Raw genomic sequence first — 20,683 nt, 5'->3', positions numbered from 1 at the left:
AGAAAAAGAGGTAATAGAAAATTTTTATGAAACTCTAAGTGGGGCTGTCTGAAAATAAAACACTAAACATGGGCTTCTCTGCTGCAACTGCGACAACTGCCTTCTAACTGCGCAGGTAAGCTGCAAAAAAACTAAATTTTTTTCTTGGGACCCCTCATGGTGAAAGAACTTTCTCTCCCCTCAAAGAAAGCCTCTCACAGGAATAAAATTAATTTAATGCAGGAAAGAGAACTAACAGATGCAAATAAGATGCTGTTAAGTGGATTTTAACTGATTCGCTAGAAGGCAGCAGTGCAAATGAATTGAACAAAAAAAGGAAAGAAAGAAAAGGAAGAACCAGAAATCTGAGCACTTTGCTTACAATGGGAAACAGGCTGATTATTAAAGGTACTACTTCTAACTTAGCAGTCGCAGCACAAACATTTATTTTGCATATGAACAAGGCTTCACATATAGACGAGTTGCCTTCAACAATGGCTAAAATGCGACTTCTGCTGCTGATGTAGCATGATGCAGTAGTAAAGCTGTTTAGCTAATCAACAAAAAAGGCATCTCTGCTTACAAAACAGTTGCTTCTGTACACAAAATAAGACAGTTAATAAAACACAGAAACGCCCGACCGCATCAAAGGGACACACAGTAAGAAATGCTCCCAGAGTGACAAATATTCGCTCCATAAGGCACATCCAGCAGTCATCACTTGACAAGCACCCACGAAAAGTACATACATGTTGGCTCTTACAGTTTCAAGGCATTCACTGCCATTTGAACTAATCAAGAGTACATGCATCATGGTCAGGTCAAACTATTTGCACATAAATTAGAATGCCTGCACCAGGCAAATAAAGAATCACAAAAAATAAAACAATCTGCATTTTACAGTGTAGTCAACTGTTCCTATGTCTGTACAACTTTGCTGATCGTGAAGAGCCCCAAATGTTGGCACCAACACTCGAATGCGTGGCTTTGAGTGCCACAGAAGGTTGTGTTGATAAAGGAGCCTTATATACCTTTCTTCCATCTGAATCAGTGGCTTGCTTGCAATCACATTTCGTGCAGAAATCGAACTTGAAGGTGGGCTTTGTTTATTACCATGCATGAACACATTTTTGTTTCAGCAAGAAAAGATCAGAAGTACAGATTGTCTATGATGATGCCAGACAAAATAAACAATGCATATTTAAAGAAAAAGGGGGGGGGGGAGGGGGCTCGGTGGAGCCATCTGTCACCTGGAGAGCGAAACTGCTTTGTTTCCTGTCACTTAAGTGGTACACACTGCGCCTCCTTAGTACAGACCATGCCACCTTTCCTCGCGCTGCAAAAACGACTTTTCGCATCCAGCATCACTGCACACGATGTATCCTTTATATTTTTTTCTAGATGAATGTGGAAAGTAGTACATCCGAGTGCGGCATTTTATAAAGCCCACCACAGAGTCCAGCTTCTGTGCAAAATTTCTGTGCAAGCAAACAAGCCAGTGGTGTTTAGTTGGAAGAGCCACTTATATTGGCTGCCTTTACCAACTCAACAAACGGGCACTAGCAGTGCCACCTTGTTATAACCACCAACATCATCTGCTGGGCCGTGCACGTATGCTGTGTCTGGCAGTTGTGTGCGTGCACAAACATCACCAACATGACTCTGGAAGTGGTCGCGATGTGGCGCTGCAGGTATCGGTGCCACACGCTTGCGCATTGTTGCCAGTGGCTGTGAGGTCTGCGTACAGCTCGCCGGTGGGTGCTAGGAGTACATGCCCCGGCTGCGCTTGTAGTCAGCTTGAGACCTCTGGTTGTGCGTAAAGGATGACTTGTGCCTCTCCTTGAACTGTCTGTCCTGGACCACATCTCGGGACTGGCCCTGGCCCTTTGGTCCACCTGTCGTACAAGATGTGCATGAAAATGATGAGAGCAACCATCGTCCAAGATGTCCCGTGTCTATCACACCACTGTGCTTCGCAGAACTTTAGGTTTTATTTAGATTTTTTTTATATCTTCTAGAAGTAATGCACATTTTTAATGATGGTCAGGGTGCAAGCTAAACTACTGACAGACAGAATTTGCCGGATCTTGAATTAGATATAAACCAAAACTCCAGTAACAATGACAAACATCTAGAAAAAAAAAAGGAAAAATAATTGCACTTTTACACGTACCACAAATAGCTGCATAAGACTATGTTCAAATCTCAGCATTAACAGTTATCAAATTTTTGGCACAGGTAATACGTGTGGAAACATGGTATACTCGTGGAAAACATGACTAGAAGTAACAGCAGGAAGAATATTGCTGCTGCGGCAAGAGCAAAGCACACGAACACAAACACACCTTTTACATCCCTTCTGCGAGGCGCATGACCTGAGCGCTCCATCTTCTCTTGATACCGCCTCTCCCTCTGAGCCCGAATTTCCGCTGGGTTCGCAACAAACTGGTCACGTGGTGCAGCCTCCTCTTTCTCCTGAATTAAAATTGAAGAAGACGTTTGGAAATGACATTAAGATGAACTTGATGAGCAATTCCAGTGAGATTTCACCGTCCACACTATAGATTCCCCTGAAACAAGTAAAAGGGCTCGTATACTTTAGGCCTGATTTAAAGTGAAACATCTCTTCTAACCACTGATCTGATGACATCACTGAAGTGAACCAGTCGCTGACAGGTAAGCACAAACCAGCACTGATGACTATGCACGCTAGTGCGAGCTAGCTCACTTGAGAGTCAAGACTGAAAAATGCAGCAGACCCAATTGGTATCTACATACAGTGAAGCTTTGTGTGAGCGCATAAAGAGTCGAAACTTGCGTTTGTGTTTATTGAATGTCCGCACAAAGTGACGTGGAAGGCTTTATTCAGGCATTGTGGAGAGGCTAATGCAATGCAGCCACCGCTGCCGCCGATCCACAAAGGCGAGCTTTCCGTTTCCTCTCTTCCCCTCACACGGCTAAGCGCAACTGCTGCCGTGGATGTGGGCACCATCTGGTGGTGGTGCGAGAAACCCAGTGGTGTACATACCCCACTGTGACTGGTTAGCCCATGTGGCAAGAGAACAGCCAGGCCGTAGCACCCACAATCATGAAACTCGGCGAGGTTTGCAAAGAGTAGCTTTGCATATAAAAGATGTGTTTTCTAACCTATTATATTGCTTCTGGGAGCACTCCCTGAAGAGCACTGTGCTGGCAGCCGTGACTGTCAAGCCTCTGCAGCATATTCTGGTTCTGGCCTTCCATAATGTAGTCAAAAATAGCTGGATGAGAAAGAGCCTTGGTAGCCCTGGCCTTGTCACTTGTAAAATAAACTTGGCAAAATTCACTCGAAAGATGCGTCACTTATCACAGTATTGCAGAACTAACCACCAGCGAGCAATCTTGCAGTCAGAATTATTTGTAGTGGAAACCAATAGTGCCCAAATTAACAGGTTGTTCCCTGCATAGAAACCTATGCATTCGGTATGGACAGTGGCAGTTGGCCCAAATTATCGGAGAATTTGAGTGAACGAGGTGTGCTTTATTGAACTTTCACCTTCCATATTGAGTGCTAAAGCTGCTGCACAGTGCAGCTGAGTTCAGAAAGAGATACTGTAACTATGATTTCAGCATTAAAAAAATGTCTATATGAAGTGGCACAAGTGCTAAGCAGTTTAACGAGGGCCACAGTATGTGTTTGCATAGGTGAAAGGTTAGGCTTGACAACAGCACAGTGTATCACATGTTATTAGCTTCGTGTTGTATCCCGGCTGTGGCCCGCTGAAGTGCACAAAGTACTCTAGGAAAATTTGGCATGCACTTGAGTAGTGGAGCGCACCATGCACAATCGTGACTATCACATGCCATAATTTGTTAGGCGTAATACTAGTTTTTACTCAATTACCCAAATACCTAACTAGCCCATAAAAAAAAATTTTTAAGGCAGACATTTCCTCATTGTATCTAATTGCAACAATAAACACACTACTATGCATAGTTCATTTTTTGCATCTGCTAATGCAGAAGTTGTTTTCTGGAGTGCCTGAATGTTATAACATATATTGTTACACAAGGTGTCTTCGTAATTCGATTGTGGCAAACTCTTAAATTCAAGACTACTTTCCTCAATGCCCCTTTTACTGTACCCTTCATATTTGAATGTCATGCATGATAAATGGAATTGACAATACTGTCTTCTGACAACACTTACGCTGTCTGGCTCTTTGTCTTCATATCGATTTTCTTTGTGCCTTCTGCCTGATTTTTGCTCCAATACTCTCGGAGTAGTGAACGCCCTTTGAAATAAAAGAAAAGGAGAGAGAGAAACAAAGATTACACACTGCAAACAGACTGTATGCCTAAATCCTTTATTACAAAGCTGAATCAACTTCAATGCTGCATACTCAGGGATTTTAATTTGTAAGACCCGCTAGCACCAATTAATGCCTGTGTTGTCATCTTGTTCAATATAACGATCGACTAGTCAGGTAAGTCATTTTTGAAATGACTTATTAACTCTGGTAATCTACATAGCAGAAGTCTACACAAGAGAACCAGCTGTGCTGATAGTCTCGAGATGTAAATTTTTCAGTGAGAACTGTGTCTGGACAATCTACATGGTACAACAGTGATGGCATTGCGTGAACTTGCCGCAGCAGGCATGTGATTCTATGGGGCCACTTGAATTTGCGACGTGCAGTAGCAGTGGCCTCTTTCACCTTCTTCAGCCGTACAGTGGGAGAGATGTAGAGGTCATTGTGATCTAGACATTCGTGTTACTACATGTTGGCGGCATCTTGCATTACACAACCGATTCTTCAGACCTGCTTGATTTTTTAGGACGATACCCATGCGTGAAGTCATAAATACAGTGGCGGCGAAGAAAAACGGCGCCATTCAGGCTGTCAAAATATACACAGAAGGGAAGTGGGGGCTCACTGTGCGCCGAGTACTGTCAGCGCCGAAGCACCGGCATTCTCAAAGGCAGGATCCACCAGTGGAGTGAAGGGGCAAGCATTAAATGGTTTGCATCTTTAACCATAACAAAACTTAAAGCAGATATTGTCTCACTGAGACACAACCCTCAGTGTATAGAAATAAACAAAAAACAAAAATCGTTTATTTTTTGGAAAGCCCAATTATTCACACATTCTTGTGGCCCCTTCGAGGTACAAAAATTTGCCAGTGGCACAGTCACAAATTTTGTTCGGGCGGCTCACGTAGCAGCTTGGCATCCTCCTCACAGAATTTGTTGAGGGATCAAATACACGAATAATAACTGCATTGCCACTGCCAAAAATTCTGCGAACTAATTCTTGCACACGATGCACTGTCAAGACAAGTAACATATGTATTGTATCATAAAAGAATGTATTCATATGTCCCAAAAATTGTGCCACAAATAACTAATGTCAATGCTTCCATGTTTCTTGTCTATTTAATAAGTAAAGAAAATATCACAGAAACATTAGAACTATATCAGTTCGAATCCAACAAAGCAGTGCATGCTGCTGATGTGAAAAATGTAAAGGCCATGAAGTGAACATGAGGACAAACATTTTAATGAAACTCATTGAAGAATCTTCTTTGCATATTTTTACACATGCAATGGCTAGGGAAAAACCTCAATGATGCTGTCCTTAGTTTGTGCAGGAGCAGCTGACACCGGTAGTGTATTGCAAGTAATTCTACGGGAATTATAGTCGCAACGGAGAGAACATATACAAAGCAGGACTTCTGCAAAATATACATTAGAAATGTGACGATAGAATGGAATATACAAATGCGAAGATACAGCTTGATAAAGGCAAAGAAGTGCCACTGGAAACCGAGTTCACTGCATGTACAGTGAAACCTTGTTAAACTGTAGTTGGCCGGAGCTCGGAAAAAGTATGTACTAAACGGTAGTAGTGCTTAACCGAAATAGCATGAGATCATCCATTCACTGTCATAAATGGAACTCAGAGAGAGTGCAATGAAATGGGGAAAAAAGAAACACTAAGTATTTATTCACTTCGCGCGACAGAAGTGTTATTTTCGTTTGATGCCGCGGCGGCCTAGCAGCAACGACAGCGGCCTCAAACTTACTGAAGCTGTGAGCCAGCTTTTCAGCCAGCCCACACTTCTCGGCAAACACTCGCATGGCAGATTCCTTGTTGGCGTTGCATGTTCTCCATGCACATGGGTGGTAGCGCTGCAGGAGTCGCGGGGCGCCTTTTCCATTGCGAGATGCTGTTCTCGTCACAACGATTTGATTCACGAGGCTGACGTAACACACAGCTTCTGCCACTGTCGGGCCTGAATCGCCTGTGCTGTCGGTTTCCGCGTCGTCCTCATCACTGTCGCTAGTCGACACTTCGGCAACAACAGAGGCAACAATGGCGAAAAGTCGAACCTCGTAGCTGACATGTCCTCGCGGTCGCAGCAGCGCTGCCGAGCAACTTCTTTGCATTCCAAATGTCACACACCGTAGTCAATAGCAGATCCCTGTCGCGTGCCAGCACTGACTTCTTCGTGCCACGTTGGCTAGCACGAACTATGTCTAATTTTTCTTCTATGCCGAGCAACCGGTGTCTTTTTTATCCGAACTACAGCAAGACACGAGTCCTTGTTTGCACGATGCTACAACGCTCTCTGACACAGCGCCGAAATGATGTTGATATTGATGTGGCTTCACGCACAAACGCACAGGGCACGTGGAGGCTGTTGTTCTGATCACTGAGGCTTGTTGTCCTGTCGGGCCGCCCAATGGAGACTACACACCGCCGTGTTCGTGCGATGAAATGTGTTAACCGATACGTATGCAATAAGCTGGTACGGTTTATGCGGCTACAAAACACATTATGTTCAATGGCCGCTGATTCGGAGATTTGAATTTACTACATTTAAAATGAAACTACTGTTTAAGCGGGTACAATGAAGTTTTACTGTATACATAGAACCTCGGAACAAGATATTTAGGTATACAGATGTCTTCAATAAATCTACATATCTAAGCAAAATTCAATGTATATAATGCATCAAACAAGGCAAATAAACATGTTGCGTAATCACAGGTTCACAGATCACAGAATGCTAAGGGCCTTGCCTCCTTCCACTCCTCCTTATGCATCGTGCACGATGGAAGGCAGTGCGCTTTCTCCCCGCTTTTCTCCCTTGTGCACACAAGACTGAGCTACCATTGTCAGCCCCTCCTCGTTCCTACGCTTTCACTTATACATACCGCATGTGGTGCGTGCTGTGTCTATGCTATCGCCCTTGGACCTTATACAGAACATGATGGCGATGGCAGGAATGCGCCTGGAGTGTCCATTTAATTGCTATCGCAATAACAAGAGTATGCGGCAACTTAAGAGTCCAATGGCCCATTACTTTCCGCAAAAGAAGAAGTAACAAAATCGAACTTTCACGATGCAACAATTTGCTGCGCTGCAACAATGTCATTCTTTTCTTTTTTTGTGTGTGTGGCGGGGACACCGAAATGAAAAATAAAAGAAATGCAAAGGAAAGCACGTTGGCCACAATCGAATGCCTACTTTGAGCACCTAATGTGGCTACTGAAGGAATAACGAAGCAAACGTGAGACGCTTGGTACACACACAACCATACACATATTGCTCAGTATCCTACACTGGCAAACAAGTCTTTCTGGCAAAGTTGCAATAATGTCGAAGTGAAGGCAATGCCTGCAAACGCGTTGCAATCCGTCGAGTCAACACCGTGTTGGCGGCAAGCAACCACTATTCCTTTTTCGCGTCTGCTAGCCAGAAAGCGTCCAAAACTCTGCCAGACCAAAATCTACTCGGCCAGAGAAAAACGAACACACACTGAAGTGTGCCGCGTGGTGGTCAGGGCAACACGAGAAAAACGCATGGGCTATGGCTGGCTCTGGCAGCCTGCGGGCGACGAGGACAAGAAAATTGAAGAGGCTCAATGTGTCCTCGCAAATAAAAGTCAAAGTAGAAAAAATATGCAGATCCCACGCACGGTGACAATCGATGTAAGCGAAGCTTTCCGTGCTGGACGCTTTGAGACGATAATTAGCGGGGATGTTGACGGCTAAAGCTTAATTTCTTCAACGTTTAGGCTAACACGAGAGTGGTGAGTTGATGTTAAACGTTACCTTGCATGCACCACTGCTGTTTGTCTGCGTAGTACACAGAACACACAGGGAGAGGTGTTTGCTTGAGGCGTTGTTGTGCGCCATATTTTATAACCTCTGAGAGGGTTGAGCATTGTCATTTCCTCACATGGCACATTGCATTCTGACAGAAGTATTAAACTGGAATAGGATTATGGGGCTGGACGTGCCAAAACCACACTCAGATTATGAGGCAAGCCGTAGTGGCGGACTCCGGATTAATTTTGACACCGTTATGTTCTTTAACGTGATCCAAAATCTAAGTGCACATGCGTTTTCTATTTCGCTTCCGTCGAAATGCGGCTGCCGCGATTGGGATCAAATCCGCGACCTCTAGCAATACTATAGTCGTAAAGCTAGAACGGCGGGTACAGAAGTGTCGATTCGACATGCGACCGCTTCTGTAGTGTCGCCTGGATCCTGCGGTGCGCTTTAATTAATGCAGCTCTGCTTCTGCACACCCTGCGTAAGTTGCCCGCTTGACATATGTGCATGGCGTTTATTTTTCAGAAATAGCAGACACATACTGTACCGTACCTTGAACTTAAGCTTGTCCAGTTTCCCCGCAACTGCTGTCATATAGTAGTGGGGTTTCCTTGCCTTCTCACATCATCTCCCCCCTCTCTTATATGGGAACTGCCTCTTCCCTCTATCCTTCTTCTCCACAGTTCATTCTGGGTCCGCTCTGGCCTCCCAGGTTAGTAGAAAGGGAAGCGCTGCAGTCTATGCAATGACACGGTGGAGTGAAAGCGAGTTTCTTTTGACGCCTTTCCTCTCTTACTTATGCTTGTCATCTGTATAGGCGCTCTGAACCACCCCCCGAGGCAATGCGTGTGATAGCAGCCCACAGCAGCAGCAGCAGTGGGAAAGTCGAAGGAAGAGGCAAAGAAAGCTTTGCTTTAAAAAATAAAAAGATAACGTAGTTATCTTTGCTGGCTTCAGTGTCTTTACATGGATGCTTTGGCACAGGTGAAAAAAATGTGGATATTCTTTCCTGTGACATAACAGCACAAATGAACAACCACAAAGCTTTGTCTCATCGGACCTCGCTGCGTGCTTGGTCAACTTGTTTGATAGAGTGCAGATTTGGTTTGTCTCATTGTACGGTCCGATGTACGACTTTAGAAAAGTCAATGCATTTTTGGCGTCAAATGTTTTAAGAACATTAAACCTACATATTTCCGGAATTGAAAATCTATAGCACGACTTTGGAAATGTCAACGCACCTTTCGCATCAAAAGTTTATGAGAACTTCATACCCACAAAGTTTCGGAATTGAAATCCATGCGCTTCGTAGATTTCGCGACCTAGGCGTGATGCTACCACGAGCCCGCTTGCCACCAAAATGCCCTTGAAACTTTGTGCTCAATGCCTGGGCACTGTCACGAAATCCAGCCCTAGTTCGGAATGTTCGTGCTGAAATGTTTTTTCGAGCGTGAACAAAATCCAGAATGATGTCTGGCGCTGGAGGTTGTTTTGGTCAGCGATGCATGACAGCGCGAAAAAGTTTTACGGGAGTGGGGGCTTAAGCCCCCCCCCACAGGCTACGCCCCTGGTAGCTGCCCAATAAAGGAAGTGCGCTTTTGTTTTGGTTGTGATACCAACACGCACCCACCTGCTCTGTACTGTCCTACTCTGTACTCTGCTCTGTCCTGCTCTGTACTGTACTGGCAGCTGGTTGAACATTTGAATACATGCCTTACAGTCTGTATATAGTATCTTGTATTGTATCCGTAGGACACTGTAGTGTATGTGCATATTTCTTTTGTATTTGGCTGTTTTGTATGAACGTATATGTAACATCCCTCCCTGTTATGACCCTCAACTGAGGGTTGACAGTATTTCTAAATAAAATAAAATAAATAAAATAAAATAGAACATGCCTATGCCCTCACTCAATGGCATACTCAATCAAGCCCTCAAAAAAGCATAATGAGAGGGACATGTCACCTGCGTGAGGACAGCTCGCCTTCGGGTGCTGGCTCCTCGAGACCCACGTCGTTGCTGTCGTAGGTGTCATCATATTCATCTTCGTAGACACCTTCGCCATCCACTACATCTTGAACTATGCTGTACTTCTCGTACACCTCCTTTAACACCTTGTCGTGGCCTTTATCATCTAATGACTTAGGTGTCTTGCTCCTGTACCAGAGAAAAATGCCACATCAAAATAAAGCGTGGCTCCTTCACGATCCACCTACTATGTTATAGTCACACAATAACACTGTGAGAATATGATGGGAAAACAGGCAACGAAGTGAATTTTGCATTGTTTACTCAAAACATGCAAGATGCCTTTGAGGAAAGCAATACTCACTTCTTCCCGATGTGAACTTTTGACATGTCCACGTCATTTCTTCTCAAGATGTCAAACTCATCATTGTCATAAATACTTCTAGGCTCAAGTTCCAGTGGCCTAGATGAAATGAAAGTAAAGAAGCATCAATCAGTTATACTTCTCAGTCAAAGCCATGACCATAACCAGCACATAATGACAACTTGTTGACGACCACTGTGACAGAGCTATGGTTATATAAATTAAACAATTTCCACATAAACCTCCCAATTATTTGACACATCGATACCTGATGCCATATGAAAGCAGCTCTTATTTACACACACCATAAAACCTCACCAAATGCACTGAAAGTTCACTTCAGCTAAATTTGTAACATATTGTTATGGGGAGAAAACATATGTATTTACAATATATACAGTTACAATGTTGTAGCTAAGTAGGGAGGGTAACACTATCTACCAATCGTCGAGGCACTTCAACCTCCTCTTTTTCTCTCAACGTCCTTTTGTCTACAGCAGCACAAACTCGTACGTGACATTAACCCCTGGCGGCAGAAGCATCGTTTTGATGCTTCCTAGGGTGTCGAATCAGTGTGCGAGTTACAGGGTTTCAGTCACGAAACATGCACGATATCAGATATTGGTGGGGTAGAAGGCGTCGAAGTCACAGATGATATCTCATATGTGAGGCTGGTGACTAGGCGAAGAACTCGGTATGGCCCAACGTATCGCAGCAGTAGTTTTTCGCAAAGGCCGATGCGACAGGAGGGTAACCAAAGCAGGACAAATGACCCAGGGCTGAAATGAATGTCTCGATGACGACTGTCGTATCAGTGCTTTTGGTTAGTCTGATATTCCAGTAGACGGCCACGGGCAATGCGACGTGCTGTGGCCGTGCGAAGAATGGCGTCATGAGCATAGAACGTGGTAGTGATGGCATCGGAAGGGAGCAGCGAGTCAAGAGGCAGGTGTGGATCACGGTCATATAGTAGATAGATCGGAGAATAACCAGTAATATCATGATGTGACGAATTGTATGCAAACGCCACGAAGGGTAAGGTGCAGTCCCAATCCCGGTGATCATCAGACACGTACATGGAGAGCACATCCATGAGTGTACGGTTGAGACGTTTGGTAAGTCCGTTTGTCTGTGGGTGATAAGCCGTCGTGAACTTGTGGGACGTGGAGCAAGAGCAAAGTAGTTCGTCAACAACCTTAGAAAGAAAACAGTGGCCTCTATCAGTGAGTAGCTGACATGGGACACCATGATGTAGGATCACTTCCTGAAGGAGAAAATCAGCCGCATCAGTAGTGCAACTCGTAGGGAGGGCCCACATTATGGCATAAGGCATGGTATAGTCCGTCGCAACGGCCACCCACTTGTTGCCTGAGGATGAAGTTGGAAATAGGCCAAGGAGGTTCAGGCCGACGCGGTAAAATGGCTCACTGGGGATATCTATAGGCTGAAGGTGCCGAACAGGAGACAATGGAGGCTTCTTGTGGCATTGGCAGAGTTTGCAGGCAGTGACGTAACTTCGAACAGAGCGATATAGCTCAGGCCAGAAAAATCGCCTGCGCACACGGTAGTGCATACAGGAGACACCCAAATGACCAGCAGTGGGCACATCATGTAACTGCGAGAGAATTGTTGAGCACAGATGCTGGGGAACGACGAGAAGCAGTTCAGCACCATGTGGATTCATATTGCATCGGTATAAGGTCCTGTCCTGGAGAACAAATATACAGAGGGAAACGACTTGCTGCTCCGAGGTAAGGCGTTCGATGATGGATTGCGAATATGGGTCATGACGCTGCTCGTTGGCGATGCGTGAGAAGTCGGAGATCGACAAAACGCAGGTATCTGTACCGGTTTTGGTGCCATCGGGAGGGTCGACAGGATAGCGGGAGAGGCAGTCAGCGTCCTTATGTAGCTGCCCAGATTTGTAGGACACCGAAAAGGTGTACTCTTGCAGGCGTAAAGCCCAGCGGCCAAGAAGGCCAGTCGGGTCTCTGAGTGAGGATAGCCAACATAAGGCACGATGATAAGGCATCTGTCACGACGGTGAAATGCCGACTGAACAGGTAAGGGTGGAACTTAGCAATGGACCAAACAAGGGCCAAGCATTCATGTTCTATTGTGGAGTAGTTGCACTCTGGTGCTGAAAGAAGACGGCTAGCATACGCATTCACGCAATTGTTGTGCCACTGTCGTTGGGACAAGATAGTGCCAATGCCATGGCCACTGGCATCAGTGCGAACTTCTGTGTAGGCATGAAGATCAAAATGACCCAACACGGGTGGATTGATAAGGCGACTGATAAGCGTTGAAAATGCCGCAGCCTGGTCAGGTCCCCAATGAAAAGTGGTGTCCTTTTTGAGGAGGTCCGTGCAAGGACGAGGGATTTCAGCAAAGTTCTGGATAAATCCCTGAAAATAGGAACACAGGCCTAGGAAACCTCAGACATTAGTAGAAGAATGCGGAAGTCGAAACTCACCAACGGCACAAACTTTATCAGGATCAGGCTAAACGCCAGCAGCGTCAAAATGACCAAGTACTCGTATTTGGCGGTGGCCAAAATGGCATTTTGCAGAATTGAGTAGTAGGCCAGCTCATCGAAAAACAGCAAAGAGCTGAGAGTTGGTGGAGGTGGCTCTCAAACGTTGGTGAAAAAACCAATGACATCATCAAGGTAGCAAAGTCATCTGGTCCATTTGAATCCGTGCAGAAGAGAGTCAGTCATGCGCTCGAAGGTAGCAGGGGCATTGCACAGTCGGAAAGGCATCACTTTAAATTGGTAGAGACCATCTGGGGTGATGAAGGTGGTCTTTTCGCGATCTCTTTCATCCCCTGCGATTTGCTCGTAGCCAGAGCGCAAATAAATCGACGAAAAATAACTGGCACCATGTAAGCAGTCCAGCACCTCATCAATACGCGGAAGCGGATAGACATCCTTTTTTGGTAATCTTATTGAGGTGATAGTAATGGATACAAAATCTCCAGGTACTGTCCTTTTTGACCAAAATGACAGGTGACGCCCACGGACTGCAGGAAGGCTCGATAATATCTTTGGAGAGCATTTTGTCCACCTCTGTTTGGATCACCTGGCGTTCAGTTGCGGACACACGGTAGGGCCACCGGTGTATAGGAGGAGCTTCACCAGTGTGGATTGGATGGGTGATGACATGAGTTCGATGTAGTGGGCAATTGCCAAAATCAAAGATGTCTTCGCAGGACATCAGAATGCGGCAAAGGGTGTCGGCGTAAGCAGGTCGTAAATCAGTAGCTATCATTGGCGTAAACTTGTCGTTGTGTGAAGTAGGAGGGAGAGAAGCTGCAGCAGTGTTGAATTGTGGTTCGGCTGTAAGAGCAGCTATCTTACAGTCTTCCAAAGGGGACAGCACAGCGAGAGATACACCCTGAGGAAGCACTTGCAGACACGAACAAAAGTTTAGAAGAGGAAGTCACGCTTGATTGTTGACAAGAGTTACAATTGAGCTAGGTAAGAGAGAGAAATAAACTTTATTTTGAGACCAGGCTTCTTGAGCCCAAAGGTGGGTGGCCTCCTCAGTCCAGGTAGCCATGGCTCGCTGCCGCCGCCCGAGCCCTGTTCACCAACCGCAGCTGGCTGTCAAGGTCTTGCGTCACCAGCAGAGCCTCCCACTGGTCTTTCGATTCTTCCTCCATATCCGCTTCTTCCTGGTTGTTATCGCTTGGTGGCGATGATGACGGTGGTACTTCGCGGTTATTTCTGCACTCCAGCACCATATGGCGCAAGGTGTTCGGCGTGTCCGGCGGGCAGAACTTGCAGTCTCGCCCGTAGATGCCCGGGTACATGGCGTGCAGCAGTGTTCCGTGTGGGTACGTTCCAGCCTGTAGTCTTCTCCAGGTTACCGCTTGGTCCCTACTCATCGTCTTATGCGCGGGCGGGTAGCGACGCCTCTGCTTCCTGTAGTGCGCCAAGATATCCGAGTACTTATTATTTGAGCTAGGTAAAGAAAAAAAAGAAAAAGAAATTGCATTTTATGTGCCATAACCACTTTCTGATTATGAGGCACATGTAGTGGAGGACTTCGGAAATTTCGTGCACCTAAATCTAAGTACATGGGTGTTTTCGCATTTCACCCCCATCGAAATGCAGCCGAATCCCGTGACCTCGTGCTCAGCAGCCCAACACCATAGCCACTGAGCAACCATGGCAGGTAATCGAGTTTGGTAGTGCTATTTGACGGGCCAGGAGGACGTCGCAAAGTGGGGACACCATGTAAGGACCATCTCGAAGTGGTGGAGAAGGAGACATGAGGACATAAGTCGCAGCATCAGGTTGCAGTCGAACAAATTCAGTAGACCGAAGTCGGGTCGGCAAAGTAATGGGGCAATTCAAGGAAAAGGGTGCCAGTTGCACAGTCAATAAGTGCTGAATGGGCAGTCAGAAAGTTGATTCCAAGAATCACTTCATGGGGACACTCGGCCATTAAGGTGAACAGGACTAGCACTGGACGACCGGCAGTGGTAGCACGGGCGGTGCACATTCCCATCACGGCTGTTGTACTGCTACTAGCTACTCGGACGGCAGGCAACTCGGCAGGTGTCAGGACTTTATGGAGACGGCTACGAAGATCTGATTGCATAACCGACACCTGAGCGCCAGTATCGATGAGGGTTTGAACGAGCACATTAGCAACAAAAATTTCAACGAGGCTCGGTTGAGCAGCAGGGGTCAGCAGAGGTTTTGCAGTCCTGAGTCGTCAATGCAGCCTCACCTCCGACGGCTGCATTGCTTAGTTTCTGAAGAGGTGGCCCGTGTAGGATGGGGACGAGGCGCTAGTGGTGTGTCCCCGAGAGGGAAGGCTGGCATGATATGGTTCAGAGAGGGGCGACAAAGGCCAAAGGTCTTGGTCGTGGCGATCAGCATATCGTTGAGGCGAGGAGTACCTGTGGCTACTATGGCACTGGCGGGAAATGTGACCGACCCAGGAGCAAGCAAAGCAAATTGGCCTGTCATCCGGTGTTTGCCACTCAGAGGGGTTCCGATATCGATTCGGGAACGACTGTCAAGGTGCAGCAGAGGCAATGACACGAGCCGTAGGGCTGGGATGTGGACGGACAGCAGACTGGTTGTCCATGTTTGCAATTTCTTGCCGGACAACACCTCGAATGAGCGAAATGGTCATGTCATGCATATAGGGGCAGTGAGAACTTCGAGCCATAGCCTCAAGTTCATGACGGATGACCAGTGTCAAGCTTGGCGCTGTAGAAGGATGTGATGTCGGAGGGTTGTTGCAGGAGGAAGTGGCAGCCGTTTTCCGAAGTCGGTCGAAGCGTTGTATGATGCGTTTGCTCTTCCTTTGCTCAAAATTCCAGCATTCCTTAATGATGGACTCAAGCGTTGAGCAGTTCCTGCAAAGCAGGAGGTTGAACGCATTGTCCGTCATGCCCTTCAATATGCGTCCAACCTTATCGGCCTCCAGCATGTCTGCGTCCGCTTTACAGCAGAGAGCCAGAACTTCTTGAATATATGCGATGTACAATTCGGTTGATGTCTGGGCACGAGACGCTAACTCTTGCTTGGCCTCTATTTGACGTCCCACAGGTCTTCCGAAAAGATTGCGTAGCTTTTCCTTACAGGAGTCCCAGCTTCTAATGTCGGCTTCGTGCGTCTCGAACCATACCTTCGCAGTTCCTCCCAAGTAAAAGATCACGTTGGCCAGCAAAAGTGTGGCATCCCACTTGTGCTTACCGACGTGTTCATACGACGTCAGCCAGTCTTCGACGTCGACCTTGCCAGTGCCAATGAAGATTCCTGGGTGGCATAGATGGGTTAGCACTACTTCCGTTGGTGTCTGTGATGCAGAGGCAGCGTCAGTAGCCATATTAGCGGAACCGATGTGACGCCCGTTGCGAAGATCCAGGGCCGGCTTGTGACGAGAGTACCTCACATGTCCACCAAAATGTTACGGAGAGGAAATATATGTATTTACAATACATACAGTTACAATGTTATAGCTCAGTAGTGAGGGTAACAACATCTACCGATAATCGAGGCACTTCAACCTCCTCTTGTCCTCCCAACGTCCTTTTGTCTACAGTGGCACAAACTCGTACGCGACAATATGTGCAGTACACGTCACATAAGAAATTGCGGCAGAACATTAGAGCTGGTCATGTAGTTGTTCAATTTGGAGCATTTAAATATCCCTTTAGCTTGTATCTCTTCAGCAGACAATTCAAGCACATGTTCATATGTTCAGTGCAGTGCAAATATGAAATGAATCCCTGAGAGCTACTCACACATGTGAAAAAGCTGCATTTTACCGCTAAAGAAGCAATGAGCTAAAGCTTCAGCACACTGATCATGTAACTGAAAGCATCAACGAAATGCCTTCACAACTTAACCTTTTGAGGGTCAGAAAGGTAACTAATAGGGCACCCCGAACAAGACCGAAATGGTTGAGGGTGTATATTTACAAAGCCATCTGTATGTTTGATAAACACGCCAATTTTTCAACTATTGTTGCCCAAGCAAATGCTGCCACCCTGTGTCAATGCAAGCAATGTTTTTTTCTTTTCGCTCAATAGACTCTCGGATATAATTCACAGGTTTGTTTATGCCGACACGTCGAGGACTGCTCGCGTATCTGCATGTGCATGGGCACACAATGGTTAGTTTTGGTTTTGTCTCGCCGGCCGTTTCTGTTTGTTGCGCTCGCAAAAACTGATGCCTACCTGGTTTCTCATTTCTGAAAGGTTCACCACTAGATGCTTGGTCGATTATTTCTCACAGTACATCTGTTCACAAGCAGCCACTGGTATCACAAATGATGAGGCCATATACGAACGATGCTGCAATGCCTGCGTTTCTTTTCTTGAGACTCAAGAAAACCGATTGCCCTCTGTTGGGTTTGCGACAAAGGATTAGTGCAAGTTTCTGAGTTGTTTGGTTTTTCTGACAAGCGCACTACCATTGAGTTTTATGGCGCTCTTTGGCCATACCTGGCCCTTGCGCCATAAAACACCACACATCATCATTGAGTTTTATTGCATGCGCTTATATAAACAGCTTGATTATGCTATGAACGTGAGTGCCGGTTTCTCTTCAGCAACCGAGTCGAGCAGAGATTCCTTCGATGCGGACTACTCACACATGTGAAAAAGCTGCATTTTACCGCTAAAGAAGAAATCAGCTAAAGCTTCAGCACTGATCATGTAACTGAAAGCATTAACGAAATGCCTTCACAACTTCACAACTAATAGGGCACCCCGAACAAAACAGAAATGGTTGAGGTTGTATATTTACGAAGCCATCTGTATGTTTGATAAACACGCCAATTTTTCAACTCTCTGTTGCCCAATGCCCAAGTGCCAAATCGGAATATATCTATTTTAGTGTATCTAGTTTTTTATTCTTATTGTATTTATTTATGCAGGCCCATCTGTATTTATGAACAAACAACATGTTTAGCTACAGAAAATAATTTTTTGTCACATTATAGTCATACCGAAAAAAAAAATTCGGTAATATCTTTTTCGAAATAGGTCCCTTTGAAGGTCTTGCTGCTATAGATGTATCCTTCAAGAATGAGCGCTCTGTGAAAAGGAAGGTATGTTGATAATACAGCAGAACTTAATGTAATAGGTGGACACTCCTTGTCTACTTTTCTTAATGTAATTTTCAAGTCTACATTTTTTATTTTTGCAATGTTCTTGCAATGGCATTATCTCCAGATTATACAATTCCTCTAAAGTTAAAGTAAAGGTAATCTTGATGAAACTAGTGCTATCTTTGCAAATAATTGCTTACACAGGTAGTTTATTTGCTTTGACAGACAAAGTTCTTGTGAACAAGTAGACCCAGCATATATTTTTTTTTTATTTCATGATTTATGGTATTATTTTTATATTAAAAACTTGAGTGATCAATTCAAAGATAACTTTATTTTGTTTGATTCTTCAAGAATGGTTCTGTTCCAGCTATTCATAGTTCAATTTGACACTCCAAATGATAATTTCGCATTAAAGGCAGGAATCTCCTGCATCCCATCCAGATTAGGATGCGATGCAGGAACTGAGTTTGAAGCTTTCTGCCTATACGCGAGCTTTCACCATTCCGTCCAATAAGCGCAAAAACAAACTTTGCAAAAGTGTTCGGGGGCAGTTGCTGGCATGTTGCCCATGGAACCAATCTTGGCTTTCAGCGACTAGTCTAACGCATGATTACATACCCAAACACCAAGGTGGTTTACTGGTTCGAACATACTGGAGGCCACCTTGTTACAATGACCTGCTTGCTGCCCACCACCACAACGGCTCGCACCTAATTTTTGTGATGACCGTACGATGCAGCCAAGCCTAACCAAAGGCAATTTCTCAGCATCCAGCGGCGAAAGTTGCTGTTAAGCGCAGAGTTACCGAAATCTAACTAGCGGTCGTATATAATTTTTAAAGCTGTGAAATCACCTCACCAGCCAGAGTGGGGGATAGGTGACAAATTGAATAGCGAAAAAATTGTTCATGGCCACCGTATCAACGAAATTGTGCGCGTTACGTTAAAAAAATCAAGCAAGACACTATACAGCATCTGAACCTTTGGTCACTGTTTCAAATTGGTCACACAGGAGTGGAGCGCAGGGTCTGGCTCGACACAAGCATGGCCACTCGCTGCTGCTTGAAAAGTGATGCTATTCCGTTGCCTAAGCAACGTACCCGCGGTGGGATGGAAGGTATTGAAAATAAACGAAAGCTCACAGAAGAAACAGACATAATTGTAGAGGCTCGATTAGGTGCACCGTGGAGCTAACGCAGCCGCTGGTTCTAGTTTCGACTAGTTCCATTTCCGAAAGCACGAGAAACCCCTTCGGTGCATGGTGGGCCCACATTTCTCACATTTTGCTGAAATATAGCAGGACGTAGGAAGGTTCACCTCTCGGCACAGTACGGCGCAATTGGTGCAACGGAAACAACAACGTATATATACTTTTCATTTATTTAACTCAAAACTACTAAGTATGTATTAACCCTTTCAGGGTCAATGACGTAAATATACAGTGCTGCGAACGTCCAAAATGGCCAATGTCATATATTTATGGTGCCACCCGTACGTTTAAAAAGCGCGCCAATTTCCTACTTTTTTCTTTCCTGTCATGTGCTGCCATTCACAATGTGGGAATACAGGGAACTTTTTTTTTCTCATACCTTCCTCTCTTGGTTTTCGTTGCATGGTTTGTTTTAGAGCTAGTTTGTTCCGGTGCACCTCAATACTACCGCTTGCGCATTGGCACGCGGGTGGGCGGGCGGTGGGGTTTGGGTTTTGTTTCGCGAGCGGTTTCGGCTTCTTGCACTCGCAAAACTTATGGTTATCTCGTTACTAATCGCTGAAAGGGCACCTGCCTGTTTCTAGCTCGTTTAGTGCTCACAGGGGTGCGCATAGGAAGGATGCCGCAGTGCATGTGTTTTCTTTTCTTTTTTTCTTGGAAACTCGCGAAATCTAATTGCCTTTGGTTGGCGATAAGATGAAGATTAGCAGAAGTTTGTCACATGTATCGCTTTTTTGACGGGCACACAACCACACAGTTTCTTTGACTATGCTCACTTGCATAGTTCGATTAAGCTATGGATGTAAATATTAGTGTAAGAGCAGGAACATTTGAGACTTGTGAAATATTCTCATGTGCACATTTTCTAAGCCTTGAACTATGTGTATAACAATGCATCAAATTTTAATTCTTATAAGTTTATTTCCTTTTTCTTTATTTCCTTTTCATGAATAAACAGTACATATATACCAACACAAAATATTTTTTTCTCACTTTACGGTCACTAGAAAAATTACTGTAAATTTTTTTTGAAATATGTCCGTCAGAAGAATTGGAATCTGCAATAAAAAAATATCGACCCTGGGCAGTTGCATACGGCAAAGAAAAGCAACCCTGAAAGCGTTAATGAGAATGCTTTTGCAATCATGAAATCGGCCAACAAGGTTGGCGGGTCCAGCTGCTTTCGATGGCATTACAAGATGGCATTGCAGAAGTGAGAGCAAGGGATTTCTCGCTTATTGCAATGCGTTGGTGGTAGGGTTATCAACCGTTCCAAATTTAGCATAATAGTCCTGACTTTTGACGTAATAGTTCTGCGGAAACCCACAAGATGATGAGAAGTAAATAATAAAGCGAAAATCAGACATCCACCCGTTCGTAGGAATTGCTACAAAGGAAACCTTCATATGTTTCCTTTGTAGCAATTGCTACAAACGAGTGGATGTCTGAATTTCCCTTTATTAGTCCAGAGTGTTG

The 20,683-nt window shown here is 45.2% G+C and overlaps 1 protein-coding gene across 1 annotated transcript in view; it reads right to left on the bottom strand.

Annotated features, from left to right (window-relative positions):
- Positions 1-401: 401 nt before the first annotated feature.
- Positions 402-20,683, bottom strand: part of LOC135900412 (activating signal cointegrator 1 complex subunit 2) — a 67,045-nt gene continuing 46,763 nt past the window's right edge. The window contains exons 15-19 of the mRNA XM_065429907.2: positions 10,416-10,514; positions 10,049-10,240; positions 4,169-4,253; positions 2,325-2,454; positions 402-1,874 (exon numbers count right to left, since the gene is read on the bottom strand). Coding sequence (XP_065285979.1) covers positions 1,741-1,874; positions 2,325-2,454; positions 4,169-4,253; positions 10,049-10,240; positions 10,416-10,514 — 640 coding nt within the window. The 3' untranslated portion in view covers positions 402-1,740. The remainder of the gene's footprint in view (positions 1,875-2,324; positions 2,455-4,168; positions 4,254-10,048; positions 10,241-10,415; positions 10,515-20,683) is intronic.

The sequence above is a fragment of the Dermacentor albipictus genome, chromosome 1 (genome assembly GCF_038994185.2).
Source record: "Dermacentor albipictus isolate Rhodes 1998 colony chromosome 1, USDA_Dalb.pri_finalv2, whole genome shotgun sequence".
Lineage (NCBI taxonomy): Eukaryota > Metazoa > Arthropoda > Arachnida > Ixodida > Ixodidae > Dermacentor > Dermacentor albipictus.
Note: the sequence above shows the minus strand (reverse complement) of the source record. Positions and strands in the feature narration are given on the sequence as shown.